Here is a 17,695-nt window from a genome sequence, read left to right on the forward strand (position 1 = left end):
AAATTGAATTACTTGGGCATGGAAACAATTGTAGGTGCTCTGAGTTTGTTTTTGTTTGGAATTAAATATGTTCTAATAAATTAATGCCTATATCTCAATTTCTCCGTTTTCTTTTTCTCATACATATATATATATATATATATATATATATATATATATATGTAAATTTAAGCAAGTAGAAAATGGAGAAAACTTTTGATCAACAAACAAATTGACCAACATTGGTTAATTATTTTTTGATACAAAACATAACACTAAGTAACATTTCTTACAGCTGTTTCGGCTGCTAGCGTCAGTCAGTGCTTACAAAGAAAATTCCAAAAATAATATTCGCCATCTTTATAGCACATTTGATCTAGTACATGGAGCTTCATCAGAGTGAATACAAATAAATAAAATAAAATAAATGAAGGGAAGAGGAAAGAACAGGGCCTCGAGATGAGGCCAGAAAGCTCAATATATTAGAATCATACCATTTTGCAGAGTGAAGCTTGAAGTCGATAGGCAAAAAAGTGAACTAGCAAATGAGCTAAAGAAATGATTTATGGGTTATCTCTTTATGTAGGGATTCCAGGGTGTATAAGTAGTAGTAGAATAAAACTAGTGCTAAAGTAAAATAGGAATCACCAATGTCTAGAAAAAGAATAGTAATTACGATTTTCTGCTAATTTAAATTTGATTCTTGATAAACTTTTGTTTATTCAGTTATTACCTGTACCCTATGAGCATAGTGTGCATGTATACCCATGCCCAGGGATAACACAGGTAAATGATAACGGTAGTATGAATGGATATTCTTATCCCTTAGACGGTTATTCCAACCGCTAACTCTGCTTATCTTTTATTTATATATATATATATATATATATATATATATAAAACACAACTTTTATAAACATAATGATAGTAGTACTCTTAATACAGATGTAATGATGGTGATAGTGGTGGTGAAATTACAAATAAAAAATGCAAGCAATCAATCAAGAATAGTAAAAATACTTGTTCTCTAAGTGTGCGATATCCTCATCACGATTTTGAGTGATATTTTCAATGTCCATAGCATACGAATGTTCCAAGTTTAAAAGAGTCTCTAGAGCAGGAGAATGGATCAAGGTGTGATAGACTTCAGAGAAAACTTGTTCATTTGTGACTTCTTCTGGTTTAGCAAATTCTTTTACTTCCTGAAATTATAGATTAGTTCAAAAGTTATAAGATCAAAATATTAAATACTTTACTCTGTTCAAGTTTTATTTTTTAAAGTAAAGTATATCAGGGACTCCTAATATTAGAGGATCTAATCAATTACTAAATCTTCCAATAATAACAGGTATAACTAAGAGAAAAAATCATAACAAATGCATAATAGGCAGTAACAATTACAATTGATCATTTAACAATTGATCATCATTTAATAAAGACCCCAGTTGACCTAGTTCTGCATGAATTATTAATCATAGGGATATACATAGTAGTCCTGACCAAATCCCAAACTTGAAATATGATAATTATTATAGCTTATCTCGGTGCATGTGTACTTGTGTATTATGAAGTTTGCTTCATAACAAACAGTTTTGGGTTCCACCCCATTGTGTGGTAACTGAGACAAGAGTCTTCTACTTTTGCTTCAAATTGTAGTAAACCCTTGTAAGGGAGAATGATACAGGGAAATTATTCAGAAGTCTGTTGTGTGTGTATGTGTCTATGGTATGCAAATTAGTAGGTCCACTTTTCTGAAGGTACTGTAACTGTTTGTGTATGTAAACAGATTGGCTGCTTATTTCTTTGGAATTGGTCAAATTGATGCAAACACCTCTGATGAGAATCCAATAAAATTTGGAAATCAATTAAGGTTGTTCATAATTTTTTTTTCCAGTCTATGAAAAAATAGCTAAATAAGCACTGTTTATTTATCTACTATATAGGCCACACATACATATACATATATTAAAACAAAGAATGGAATTAATGACACTGTTTTAATACTGTAGTTACAAATGTTTCTTTACAACATGGAAATACATTTTATGAATCATCGTTTAACGTCCGCTTTCCATGCTAGCATGGGTTGAAGAATATAGATATTAATATCAATGATAATATAGATATAATAAATTTATAATAAAATGTATATGTACTTTAGATCTTTTCCTGTGTGTAAATCTTCAGCCAGTTTCAACATAATAATGTTAAAGATTTACACGTGGGAAAAAAATCTATGTTAATGCCTGTATCTTATTCTGAATTTGGCGTTAGGAAGGGCATCCAGCTGTAGAAACTCTGCCAAATCAGACTGGAGCCTGGTGTTGCCATCCGGTTTCACCAGTCCTCAGTCAAATCGTCCAACCCATGCTAGCATGGAAAGCGGACGTTAAACGATGATGATGATGATGATGATTAATAACTATATTCATAAAATTTATTTCCCATGTAACAAAACATTTGTAACTACAGTATTAAAATAGCACCATAAATTCCAGTTTTTGTTTTTAATACATACATAATCTGTGAATAATAATACTTGACCAGAAATTTCAACTTATATGTATGGTTTTCTCATTTATACATTTGCTAGTCAGAATATGTACACATACTTCATGAGGAATACTTAGATTATTATCCTTTATATGCTGTTGGGCCCCCGCTGCTGATATTGGGGGCTGCATTCTATGCCTTGACCGGAGCATAGAACGGGGCTCGCCTCTTTGAGTTGGGAAATGAATGGAATGCTTGGAGTGTGTCTTGTTGTGGATACCCACTTCCTAAAAAAATAGGGAATAGGCGTGGGTATATATAAAAAAATGATATATAATGTATATAATGTGTGTGTGTATATATATATATATATATATATATATTTCTCTCTCTTTCTTTGGCTAGGTAACCATGTACCTCCACTACAGCAAAACACCTGTTTCTGTCTTTCTGTCATACTCTAACCATTCATCATTTGACACAAGATCACCTCCTTCAATGCTCTCTGCCTCTCAAAGATTCCTTGTCTTGCAAAGTTATTTGGTGACCCTGCCAGTACAGGTGCCACTTAAAAAGCATCTAGTCCACATTGTAAAATGGTTGGTATTTGAAAGGGCATCCAGCTGTAAAATCCATGCCAAAACTGACCTTGCCTGTGCTGGTGCTACATAAAAAGCACTCAACCCACTCTGTGGAGTGGTTGGTGCTGGGGAGGGCATGCAGCTGTGGAAACTATGCCAAAATAGACACAAAAGTATGGTGCAGGCTTCTGTCTGGCCAGCTCATATCAAATCATCCAACCCATGCCAGCATGGAAAGAGGATATTAAATGATGATGATGATGATATATATATATATATATATATATATATATATATATATATATATATGTATACTCATGTGCACACACATGTGTGTATTTATGTGATGGTAATGTTAAGTCTCCTTGAAAAACAGGTAAGGATTAGGGAGAGGAAGAGTGTCCAGTCTTGGAATATTGCTGCAATAAGATTCATCCAATGCCACCATCAAAACCACAAATGTAAAGATGATGATGATAGTGACAATGATAACAATGTTAGATAGAGCTTATAATGATTGTTTGGGAAGTTACATTCGAATGGTTACCTGTTATCTTCTGCAGGTAGACATGAAACTAAGCGTCTAAGTTGTGATTTTTCACAAGAGCAATCCTGGAACAAAATAGCATCTGTTTATCTGCAACAGATAAACATTCATCTATGGAGTCTACTGACATGTATTTCTAAATTATGAGAGACAGCCTCCTTCTGAAGAATTAGCCTAGGGAACCAACTTATAATTAGCTTTCATCTCAGGAGTTAATGCATCAGAAATTGGCATTTGTCTGAAGAGTCAACTAATATGACACTTACATTCAGTTCAGGAGATAATTTTCAGTACACAACCCTCTATATGACTGTGATAGATACTTGCATAGAGACACCCAAATGAGAATTTGTTTAATATTAAACTTTGTTAAACTTAACCACTACTTATTTAATATTATAGTGACCAAAGGTGGCGAGCTGGCAGAAATGTTAGCATGGTGGCCGAAATGCTTAATAGTATTTCATCTGTCTTTATGTTCTGAGTTCAAATTCTGCCAAGGTTGACTTTGCCTTTCATTATTTCAGAGTCAATAAATTAAGTACCAGTTGTGTACTGAGGTCGATCGAATCTACTAGCTTCTTCTCCTAAAATTTCAGGCCTTGTGCCTAGAGTAGAAAAGAATATTATAGTGACCAGTCATTTTCTTTATGAATCATAATGGCTCAAGAGGAAGTCATGGGTAGTGCACATGAAAATGGTATTTTTTTTTTGCTTTGATCTGATTGGTGTTTTGTCAATGTAACCATGGCATCATCAATTACATTATCAAATTATAGAAAAAATTAAATGAAATGCAGAAAATTTTATCAGACATTATTTATCATTTATCATTTACTTGTTTCAGTCACTGGATTGTGGCCATGCTGGGGTATTACCTTGACAGGTGTAGCTGAACAAATTCACCCCAGTACTATTTTTTATGTGTGAGACTTTATTCTTTCAGACTTTTTTTGTTTGTTGAACTGCTAAGTTACAGGGGATATAAATAAACACTGGTTAAGTAGTGGGTGGGTTAACAAAACCACACACACACATACCTGCAGGCTTCCACAGCCCCCCCCCCCACCACCACCAAATTCACTCACAAGGTATTAGTCGACCTGGAGTTAAAGTAGAAGACACTTGCCCAAGGTGTGAAGCAGTGGGACTGAACCTGAAACCATCTGGTTGCAAAATGAGCTTCTTAACCACACAGCCATACCTGAGCCTTCCTATTTAATAAACATTTTGTATTTTTTGTCAAGAATCGAATGGGGAAATTGTATAAATTTTACCTGAGTGAATGCTTTTGTCCATCTTTTGACCAAGTCATCAGCTGACACTTCTCCAGATTTCACTCGATTAAGAGCAGCTTCACCATCCAAGTCGTACAAATTCTTGGTTTCTTCACAAATGAAAGAGTCCAACGAGTTCTTCAAGCCTAAATAAAAAAAACAAAAAGTAATAGTTTTTTTTTAAAAATCTGTAAATGTACTTTGAACAAAACATAAAACTCTATCAAATAAAATTCTTCTTTGGCATACTCCCTTTATTCATGCTTCAAATATTCTCCACTATAGCAAAACATGTCAGAAGTGTCTGGACTAGAGATTAGTATGTTGGGCTCATAAATCATAAAATAATGGATTCAAATCAGACTGGGTGGTCATATGCTGTGTCCTTGAGCAAGAAACTTCACTTCATGTTGTTCAAGGCTACTCACCTGAAATGAGTATCAGCAGCTGGGGTTAACCCAATGACAGACCAGCATCACATCCAGTGAAATGTCTCATATTCTCAAATACTTATACACCACATAAACCAAGATATGTTCTGGCCTAATGCAGTAGACTTAAGACAAACTCTAACTATTAACATAACACAGGTTTCAATGACACAGTGAAGAAATTACTGTTGGCTCAGTGGAAGAGAGTGCAAACATTCACAATCAACACTACCACAAGCCCTTCAATGCCAATATTATCTTCACATCAACTTTTTCTAATTTTCTCAAAATTAGTTGATTAAACAGTACCAACACAAAGCAGTGGATTAGCTGAACTGTTACAGCAATAGACTTGGTGTCTAGCAGTATCTGACCTGGCTTTATGAGGTTTTCATAGCAATACTAACACCAGTTGTCTTTCATCCTCTTGGGGTTGATAAAAAGTGTAAATCTAGGATGATAGATTCATAGAACCATTAGAACATGAGACATGTCAATCTGATAAAAAGTGTAAATCTAGGATGAGAGATTCATAGAACTATCAGAACACAAGACATGATACCTTGTGGTATTTGCTTCAGTTCTTTGCATTCTGGTAGCAATGCCTGAAACAAAACTTGTGGAAAATTATACTGATATTATAAGGAGTATGTTGCATGTGTGGGTAATAACTAGTCTCCCCCTACTAAAACAGAACAAAAAAAAAAAAGAAAGAAAAGCACCCTTGTTCAGGCCTGTTCCTTGCAGTTGCAGAAACCCAAAATCCAGTCATGACTGAAGGGGATTCTAAAAAATAAATCTAATTTTAGCACAAGGCCAGCAATTTCAAGGGGAGGAACCAAGATGGTAACATTGATTTCAGTACTTGACCAGTATTTTATTTTAATGACCCTGAAAGGATAAAAGACAAAGTTGACTTTGGTGGGATTAGAACTCAGAATGCAAAGAGCCAGAAGAAATGCCACTAAGCATTTTGTCCAATATGCCAACAATTCTGCCATCTCACCAATACAATTTCTAGCTGTTTATTTTACATTCTCTGCACTAGTCATTATTAAACATTATATACAAACATAGAACTTTGAAATTTCTAATATTGTAATATGTCTGTTAAACTTGAATAATATTCAAGTTTACTTAAATATTATTCAAGTCTACCACATTATAATGTTCAGTACAGTACATATCAATTCCCATATGATATCACTGGAAACAGTTGGCACTCTGACTTCATGATTAAATACTTAATATTAGAAAAGATATCATGTTAGCAGTGGGATGGTGGTAGCACTCACTACATTAAAATTAGAAAATATCTGAATTTGAGGAACAACCCAACCCATACAGAAATAGGTATAATGAGGCAATAGGGGATAAATAATTAAATGTCACAACATTAGATAGACTGCAATAAAAAAACAAAAGCAGCCATAGTACTCTTATCAATGAAGAAGATTTTGGTTTGGTATCATCACTACAACATTGAACTCTTCTAAATGTCTCTAAATATTTTTTTCAATTTTGATAATTGCTAACATGCATATTCGACATTTACTTCTAAAGGGATGAGCATGAAATTTATTGCTTTCAAAATCTCCGCAAATGTTGGAGCTTATATCGAAATGAAAACTCTTAATACACTAGGGAGTACAGTTCAAACTAATATGCATCGTTTTTCTTTGGTGTTAAACTCCAAAATTAAAACAGCAAAAAGATAAAAAATAATTTTTTTTTTCAATTTTATTCATGTATTTTTATTACAATTAGCTCTACCAAATATCCACAAATTTATTGACAGTATTGTATCTGTATATACTTTATAATTGATTTCTTGCATAAAAATTATTGATTTCTTAACATACAATTTTATAAAATATGAAATTAAAAAACACAAGAGGAAAATTATTTAACAAACTTTTCTTTGAAGTCTGCAACTAATGTTGGTAACACAAAATTAAAAAATGAAATAAAATAAAAAGATAAAGCTCTAGAATGAAATGAATTTACATTTCTATAATTTATATTTAGCTCTATCACACTGTTGAAAACTAGGTCTTTCGATATATTTCTTTCTTAGTATTTCATTTAACTGTGGTTAGTTAGGGCTTCATAAGGTAAAAAGATAATTTTTTTTAGATGTCAGTATATGAAAATATTTCATGTGAGGTGGCAATGGCAATATAACATTGATATCTGCTCCAAAAATTTCAGGAAAATATTAGTTTCTTTCAATTAGTAATTAGGCACACCACCACTATTTGATTGAAAACAGTGGTGGTATTTAATTAATCAACAACAGGAGTATGATTTGAACTTGGACTTGACTAAACACCGTCATGAATTTAGCTCTATGATCTCATTGATTCAAGCAAATATTGAAAATTTCCACTACCATCTGATTTATGATGTAATCAAATTTGATGATGATGAGGTAATGACAAAACTGATGCTGTTGATTATGACTAATGAATAAGCTAATGCCACATCACATTCATCAAATGATTACTAATGGTTCAAACTGTCTGGAGAGCTGCCCACCAGACACAGGGCTAGTTTTTCCTTATAGTATCAGTGTTTAATCCCAGATCAGCCCTGATTAACTAAACCTATGATTAGGATATTTAAGCCTTACCATCCTTTCTTGCCTTATCTTTTAAATGTTTCAGTCATTAGACTGTGGCCATGCTGGGGCACCACCATGACAGGTTTTAGACAAACTGACCAACTCCAGTACTTATTTTTTTCAAGTCTGGGACCTATTCTATTAATTTCTCCCTCTTTTTTTTTTTTTTTTGCTGAAGTACTAAATTACAGGGTTGTAAACAAACCACACCAGTAGTTAAGCAGCAACGAAAGGGGAGACAAACACACACACACAATGCTGAGCTTCCAAACAATTCTTATCAACCAAATTCACTCATAAGGCATTGGTTGACTAAAAACTATAGAAGACAACATTTTCCCAAGGTATACCATAGGACTGAACCTTAAACAATGTGGTTGCAAAGTGAGCTGCCTAAAACCATATAATCAAATGTGTTACTTTCTGAGCCAGCAGAGTGCAATCTGAGAGTGATTTAACTGTTGCTTCTAGAAAGCCAAACAACCCAATAGAGGCCTATGTCTTTGATTAGTTTGTTTACAGCACCAGTGTTAATGCACAACAATTTCCACACATTCTTCTTCTCCTCCTCTTCCTAATAAGGTCTCAGCAGTAAACCTAGCCAGGGAACCAAAAGATTGAAGGAATTTCAAAAGGATGGATGATGCATGTTGTGTACTTGGAACAGGTTGAAATACTGATGCAGTTCACTGAATCTCATGGTTTGTATAAATTTTCTTTTTGATACTTTGAAATATAGGAAAACAGGATAAGAAGATGTGGTCAAGTTTAAAACTCAGGATACTGGGTCTTTTGGAAAAAAGATGACACAGAATTGGGATGAGTCATGATATGTCATACTGCAGAGTTATCAAACACTGTTGGGATGGAACAATGGTGGAGATGGTGGTGAAGGTAATGATGATGATGACTGCAAAAAAAAAAGAAGTGGAAATAGATAAAGTAGAGGCATCATACTAAATACTTTACAGTCATTTAGTTTTATCCTTCCCAGAATATATGTCTAAATTTTGGTGTAGTTAACTGTCTTTCATTTATCCAGAAGAATTATATGTACCAGTAATATAATGGTATTATAGTGTGTGTGTGTGTGTGTAATGGGGTTGGAATTTAGATATTTATTCCATCACATCTACAATAATTTAGGGCTTGTCCTATGTAAAAACAAAATCATTGAGAAAAAGAAAAGCAATATTCATGAGATGTGAGCAAGATGGCAGAATTGTTAGCATGCTGGGCAAAATGCTTAGTGGCATTTCGTCTGTCTTTATGTTCTGAGTTCAAATTCTGTTGAGGTTGACTTTGCCTTTCATCCTTTCAGAATTGTTAAGTACCAGTTGAACACTGAAGTCAAATTAATTGATTTACCATACCCCAATAAATTGCTGGTCTTGTGCCAAAATTCAAAACCAATAAAAGCACCACCCGAATGTGGCCGATGCCAGGTCTGCTTGACTGGCTCCTGTGCCGGTGGCATGTAAAAAGCACCGACCGATCGTGGTTGATGCCAGTACCCCTGACTGGCTCTTGTGCCAGTGGCACGTAAAAAGCACCATCTGAACGTGATTGATGCCAGACCTGCCCGACTGGCTCCTGTGCCGGTGGCATGTAAAAAGCACCCACAACACTCTTGGAGTGGTTGGCGTTAGGAAGGGCATCCAGCTGTATAAACACTGCCAAATCAAATTGGAGCCTGGTGCAGCCACTGGCTCTCCAGACCTCAGTCAAACCGTCCAACCCATGCCAACATGGAAAATGGACATTAGACGACGATGATGATGATGATGATGAATATATTCAGGCAGATTGAAAACCCGAATACACAGATCTCTGTTGTTTTTCATTATTGGAGAACATCTCCTTCAAACACACATCATCTTCTCCAATGATGAAAAACAACAGTGATTGGCATATTCATACTTGAATCTGCCAGAATGTATTGAGAATGAATAGAGATGTTATTGTTAAATGCAACATCACAGATTATATAAAAGAAACTTGTAAAAAGTTGAGATATATATTATCCCTTGTATCTTCACCATTCAAAGTGGCCATATGCAGCCCAAATATTCTACCAGTTTTGTGTTCAAACTGGTTAGATCAGGCCTCCTACAACTATCCTGCAATGTCATTCTACAAGTAAACAAACACATCATCGAAATCTCAAAGCTACAAGACAATGTACAATTAATTTAAAACGACTCAGTGGTATCAGTCCTCAGTCAAACCGTCCAACCCATGCCAGTATGGAAAGCGGACAATGATGATGATGATATAAAATGAGCTTCCACACAATTTCCATATACTAATTTCACTCATAAGCCATTGGTTGGCTCAGGGCTATAGTAGAAGACACTTGCCCAAGGTACCACAGAAAAGTGGAAAATATGTAGCAGTAATGTACAGACAAATGATCTGAACAAAAGTAATTCACCGACTAAAAGAATAAATAGAACTAGATTGGTGGGAATAAAAAAGAAAATCAGTATGATGATGAACAAACAAACAAAAAAATAATAAACAGGATCCTTTACGCCTAAATTACTCACAAGTTTTCCAGACACAAATGAGTAATCAAACTCACTATAATATATATATATATATATATATAGCATTAATGAGTAATTTCCCTTGACATACTGTGATGGGTTGATATACATACATACATATATATATATATATATATGTATATATATATATATATATATATTACAAATTAAAAGGGTAAAGGATTATCAATTTATTAATTAATAAATCAATTAACAATTAACAATTTTTACCAAGCCCATCGGTATGAAAGCACCATTATTGGTGGAGAACTTATTTAAAAGCTCATATATATTTATAAATATAATTAATGGATCAGCAGATATTTGCTTCACCATATACCGAAGTTCAGAAATAGCAGCTAAAAAAGCTGAGAATCCCACAGATAGCATCACTTGTAACTCACAAAGGCCTTTGTGAGTTACAAGTGATGCTATCTGTGGGATTCTCAGCTTTTCTGAACTTCGGTATATGGTGAAGCAAATATCTGCTGATCCCTTAATTATATTTATATATATATATATATATATATATATATATGCGTGTATATAATTCACACACACACCCGCATATATATATATATATATATATATATATATATATATATATCATTCATTCTCAGTCACTATCCTGGCTAATTTTGTATTTCATACACTCAAAGATAATGTGCAGTTGTAAAATTTCATATGAATGAGTGCAATAAAGAGAATGACGAAGAATAGCAGACACATGTATGCATGTGTGCGCACACGCACACACACACACACGTGTGTATATGTGTACAAACATCTGTCCATGCATGCATGTGTGTGAGTGTGTGTGTGTGTTTGTGTGTGTGATCATAATCATAATTTTATGTCCATTTATTTTCCTATCGACATGGGTTGGACAAGTCTTACTAGCTGCAGTTCTTTGTTCCAACACAGTCATATTCTTTTGATACTTGGCACACCTAACAACAGAAAAGCCCAACCTACTCTGTGGTTCTGTATACATCTTACAGTGGTAACTGGGTGTGTTTTATTGTACCATTATCATTAGGGAGCATCTGTGGCCAGTTTAAGCCTTTACTTGTCCAATGCATTTTCAAAAGTTTATTCTAAACATCCATGCTTGTTTTCAAACTTTTAGTTAACCCTTGTTACATATGCTCTAAGTAATATAAAGCTGTCTTTTCATAAGCCTCCTCTACCTTGTATCAAGTCATTGTTTGTCCCATTCTAAATAATTATTAATCTGTGATGCAGTTTGTGGAGTACACATCTCAAATATATCATCTATTTTTGGCATAGTTTATATGACTAAATGCCCTTCCTGACTATTTTACAGGATATATTGGTGGAATTTTATTATACAACCAGACCAGATATTGTATATTAAGCCCAAGCATTTTTCCTGATTGTTGCAGAGTCCCGATTTCTTTCCTACTTAATAAAAACTAGTCTTTGCTAAGTTGATTCTGAAACTGATCAATTCCAGGTCAAATCTACTACAAATTCAGCTTCAATAACTTATAATCCCATAGGAACTTCCATGGACAGCAAGACCTCTCTTATGACATGAAAGACTATGATAAACAAGGGTGAGTGAGGACTATGTTCTGGTGAAACCCTACTGGTATGTTAAATTCATCACTAAACTCATTTCTAACTCTCACTTTACTAATTGCACTGCCATGCATGGCTTGCATGATACTCATAAACCATTCACCTGCCCTTAGTTTTCTTAGTGTCCACCAGAATGCAGAGAGTGTAATGCTACAAAGGCTTTCTCCAAGTTGGCTAATATTACATAGAGAGGCTTACTTCTACTCAAGCACTTTCCTTGCAGTTGCCTCATCAAGAAGAGAGCCTTCACAGAGCACAAATGGAGGAGGAGAAAGAGGAGGGGGTATGGTGGTGGTTGTGAGCCAGATCATTATGACCTTCTCTTATTAATAACCTGCAAAGTGAAGAAGATTTTTTTCAACCCAGCTGATGATTTGCAGCTTTTATCACAACTATTAGAAAACTGTCTCCTCTCAGTTAAATGCAATACAGAATCATAACAACCGGTATTGTGCACAGACCACCAGTAGAAAGGTAACATTTAGTATGACTGCTGGTGATCTTTTAGGCGGGGGTAATCTGTTATTAGCTTGCTTTGGTTTAACAATTTTAACAAGACTACCCACCAAAAAAAAAAAAAAAAAAAAGAAACTAAAGTACATGATTATTCAGAAACCCTAATACCTGCTTATTAGACAACACACTGCAAGGTAGAAGCAATATTTAAAGGTAATAGATACTTCTATGGCACAAAACCAAATAGAAAGAAACTTGAACAAGAGTTATATAATTATATACCCTCCATTAAACATGCAGATAAAAAATTTAAAAAAAACACTGAAAAATTGGTTAACTATATCTGGAAAAAAAAAAGGCTTTGGATTAGAGTATTAAATGGAAAAACCTGGAAAGGTCCTAATCATCTCAAACTGGAAATGAAAAGTGTAACCTTGTACAGCAGAAAAGAAAATCCTCAAAAGTTTTCATGAACAAACTCTATTGAAACACCAGATCAAAAATCTCCAAAAAGTGCAGACATATTGAAAAGTACCTATTACACAGCTGGGAAATATTGAATTCATCTGATTAGAACCACATAAATGCTCAGTCTCTAATAATACTTCTCAGACTTCTTCTTTATCTCTATCATTCACCTTGACTTAAATTTTTTTTCCTCCATCCATTTCTCCCTTTCCCAGTCATTATTTTTCCTCGTGCATTTTTGTTGGAGAAAATTTGTTAGGTCTTAAAATATATGATTTAAGGTTAATAGAATGAACAATGTTTGGTTAAATTTTGTGTAAGTGGTAAAAATAAGAATTAAGTTCCATAAAATGTGATATATTCATTGATGTTTTAACAGTGGAGTCAAAAAATAACTAGTTTTATAATCCTGATCAGCATAATTATTTTGGCTGCTATATAAAGTTGCATTAAAATTTACTACAGAATTGACTGCGTGATATGTTAAGCTAGATAAATTTAGAAGTTATGCTAGATTTATTTCTTTTGTAGGTGAAAAACTAACATGAAGTGAAAGTGGGAATCCTTTCTCTTTCTCACTCTCTCTTTCCCTTCATATATATATATAGGTGCAGGCCTAGCTATGTGGTAAGAAATTTGCTTCCCAATCACATGGCTCCAGGTTCAGTTTGACTGTGTAACACTTGGGTAAGTGTCTTCTTCCAAAGCCTTGAGTGGATTTGGTAGACAGAAACTGAAAAAACCCTGTAGTGCGTGTGTATATATATATATATATTATATGTATAGGGTGTACCCGGAATGCCTGCCCTTTTGACAGTTGCTGCTTACACAATAATGTAGTGTATAAATGTGAGGTAAGCACCCTAAAAGAGCCTAAAAAAGTGTATAAGGGAAGTACCACAAATTTCAAAGTCAGGTGTAGAACGCATGTAAATTCATTCATAAATAGGGAGTCAAAGAATTCAACTACCTTGGCCATTTATATTAACAAATAAAAAAATAGCAATAAGATATACTCCTTAAAATGGTCAATTATAGGCAAGTACACTCCATATAACACTCACACAAAAGTATGTAAATTAAGCTTAAAGGAAGCTATTAATATATTACAAACTGACAAGAAATTATTACATAATAAGATCTCATGTTGACACAACTTTCAAGTTTTAAATTTTTTTCAGTTTGATAAATAAAAAATATATATATGCTGATTAGGTTTTTCCTATCTAGTTTTTGACTCACCCTGGATGCTATTCGTGCATATAACATAGATTAGCAATAAATATACAATTTCTTCTATCTTTAGTAGTCATACGATATAAAAATCTATTTTATGCTTAGGAACTCTGGATTTTTTTGAAATTTTTATACTTATTTACAATTTTTACATCAGTTTAAAACTTAAAACTCTTTAAAAATCTGAAACCCTTTTATAACTACGAATCTCTGATGAAGGAAATATGATTACTGAAGCTGAAAAGATGTATCTACTTCTTTGCACATTTCCTGAAATGGCCATAAGATGTTTTTTGTTTTATTTGATTCATTCAAAAACTTTCTTTTAAATCACTGTTATCTTATCCACTCGTGACTTTTAATTTAATCCATCTGTATATGCACACTGTCATCAAACCTTGATTTCAAATGGGATTGTAGGAAGAAAAATATATATGATTTGACCTGGAATAACTTGATACCTAAATCTGTCTTCCTTATTGAATTTTGATATATATATATATATTTATTTGTGTGTGTGAGTGTGTCTTTGTGTCTGTGTTTGTCCCCCATCACCACTTGACAACTAGTGTTGGCTTGTTTACATCCCTGTAACTTAGTGGTTCAGCAAAACAAGGCTGACTGAATAAGTATCAGGCTTAAAAAAAGTACAAGAGTTGATTTGTTTGACTAAAAACTCTTCAAGGCAGTGCAACCACAGTCTAAAGACTGAAACAAGTAAAAGATAAAACTTATGACTTAGCTACTAACTAAAAAGAAGTTAAAACTATTTATCATTATTATAAATTATTGTACACTATTATATTGAATTTTAAAGGAACTATAAGATATCATACAAGGAGTTGCTATCAACTGAAATACATTGAGAGGCCTGAAACCATAAAACAAATATTACTCATATTTCATTCCCTAGGAGGATATAAAGAGATGTGTGGGCGTGCACAAAGAAAGAAATATTAAGCAAAGTGAAACTATTCAACAGAAATTGTTATGAGTAATTGCCTTGATACACTCATTATCCTTCTCATCAGTGTTTTGCATCTGCTTTTCCATGATGGCATGTGTTGGACAGTTTTTCTAAGGCAGTGTTTGATGGCTAATGCTTTTAGTGGTCTCTTATGCTATGCTGAAGATGTGGTGTACCTATTCTAACACTACATACTGGGAAAGAGTATATGTATAATAAATTCACTATCATCATCATTTAACATCCGTTGTCCATGCTGGCATGGGTTGGATGGTCTGACTGGGCTGGCATACTGGAAGGCTGCACCAGGCTCCAGTCTAATTTGGCATGGTTTTCTATGGCTGGATTACCTTCTTAACGCCAACCACTCAGAGAGTGTAATGGGTGTTTTTACATGCGACAAGCATGGGAGCCAGTGAGGTGGCACTGGCATCAGCCACGCCTGTAATTTTGCTTGCCTTGCTGAATCTTCTACTCAAGCACGACATAATGCCAAAGGTCTTGGTCATTGCCTCCATGAGGCCCAACACTTGAAAGGAACTCAGCCACTTTGTTTCTATGAGGCCTTATACTCAAAAAGAACTCACCACCTCACCTCTGTGAGGCCCATAAAGCTATAAATAATAGCATAACAGCATATAAATATTGGGTTGAAAAAACCCATTCAGATAGAAAAAGTTGAAGGTTTCTTTCACTTTTCATCTACCAAATTCACTCTCAAGGCATAGGTCAGCCCAGGGCTATAGTAGAAGACACTTGCCCACGGTGTCAAGGAAAGGGACTGTTATTGTCAAAATTTCAATTTACTGACCTTATAAAATTCTCTTTCATCATCATCATCATCATCGTTTAACGTCCGCCTTCCATGCTAGCATGGGTTGGACGATTTGACTGAGGACTGGTGAAACCAGATGGCAACACCAGGCTCCAATCTAATTTGGCAGAGTTTCTACAGCTGGATGCCCTTCCTAACGCCAACCACTCAGAGAGTGTAGTGGGTGCTTTTACGTGTCACCCACACAAAAACGGCCATGCTCGAAATGGTGTCTTTTATGTGCCACCCGCACAAGAGCCAGTCCAGGGGCACTGGCAACGATCTCGCTCGAAAACCCTACAAAGGCCAGTCAGGCGGTATATATACATATATATATATATATATATGTCTGTACGTATTGTCGTCATCGTTTAACGTCCGCTTTCCATGCTAGCATGGGTTGGACGATTTGACTGAGGACTGGTGAAACCAGATGGTTACACCAGGCTCCAATCTGATTTGGCAGTGTTTCTACAGCTGGATGCCCTTCCTAAAGCCAACCACTCAGAGAGTGTAGTGGGTGCTTTTACGTGTCACCCGCACGAAGGCCAGTCAGGCGGTACTTGCAAAGGCCACGCTCATCTCGCTCGAGAAACCTCATGTGTCACCCGCACAAGAGCCAGCCCAGGGGCACCAGCAACGATCCCGCTCGAAAATCCCAGAACCCCACACAAGAGCCAGTTCAGGGGCACCGGCAACGATCTCGCTCGAAGAAATTTCATGTGTCACCAGCACAAGAGCCAGTCCAGGGGCACCGGCAACGATCCCGCTCGGAAGATTTCATGTGTCGCCCGCACATGAGCCAGTCCAGGGTCACTGGCAACGATCTCGCTCGAAAGATTTCATGTGTTGCCCGCACATGAGCCAGTCCAGGGGCACCGGCAACGATCCCGCTTGAAAAACCTCATGTGTCACCCGCACAAGAGCCGGCCCAGGGGCGTCGCCCACACATGAGCCAGTCCAGGGGCACTGGCAACGAACCCACTCAAACATTTCATGTGTCACCCGCACAAGAGTCAGTCCAGGGGCACCGGCAACGATCTCGCCTGAAAGATATCGTGTCGCCTGCACATGAGCCAGTCCAGGGGCTCTGGCACGATCCCGCTCGAAAGATTTCATGTGTCGCTCGCACATGAGCCAGTCCATGGGTACTGGCAACGATCCCGCTTGAAAGATTCATGTGTGACCCGCGCATGAGCCAGTCCAGGGGCACTGGCAACGATCCCGCTCGAAAGATTTCATGTGTCGCCCGCACATGGGCCAGTCCAGGGGCACTGGCAATGATCTCGCTCGAAAAAGCCTCATGTGTCACCTGCACAAGAGCCAGTCCAGGGGCACTGGCAACGATCCCGCTCGAAAGATTTCATGTGTCGCCCGCACATGAGCCAGTCCGGGGTCACCGGCAACGACCTCGCTCGAAAAACCTCATGTGTCATCCGCAAGCCGGCCCAGGGGCACCGGCAACGATCTCGCTCGAAAGATTTCATCTGTCGCCCGCACATGAGCCAGTCCAGGGGCACTGGCATCGATCCAGCTCGAAAGATTTCATGTGTCTCCCGCACATGAGCCAGTCCATGGGCGCTGGCAACGATCCCTCTCGAAACATTTCATGTGTCACCCTCACAAGAGCCAGTCCAGGGGCACTGGCAACTGTCTCGCTCGAAAGATA

At 36.1% G+C, this 17,695-nt stretch overlaps 1 protein-coding gene across 2 annotated transcripts in view; it reads right to left on the reverse strand.

Moving 5' to 3' along the window:
- Positions 1-17,695, reverse strand: part of LOC106880132 (FERRY endosomal RAB5 effector complex subunit 3) — a 147,675-nt gene that overhangs the window by 32,505 nt on the left and 97,475 nt on the right. For both annotated transcript variants that reach the window (XM_014929955.3, XM_014929954.3), the window contains 2 exons: positions 4,878-5,023; positions 1,000-1,181 (listed from right to left, as the gene is read on the reverse strand). In XM_014929955.3, coding sequence (XP_014785441.1) covers positions 1,000-1,181; positions 4,878-5,023 — 328 coding nt within the window. The remainder of the gene's footprint in view (positions 1-999; positions 1,182-4,877; positions 5,024-17,695) is intronic.

The sequence above is a fragment of the Octopus bimaculoides genome, chromosome 2 (genome assembly GCF_046866305.1).
Source record: "Octopus bimaculoides isolate indiv1 chromosome 2, ASM4686630v1, whole genome shotgun sequence".
NCBI lineage: Eukaryota > Metazoa > Mollusca > Cephalopoda > Octopoda > Octopodidae > Octopus > Octopus bimaculoides.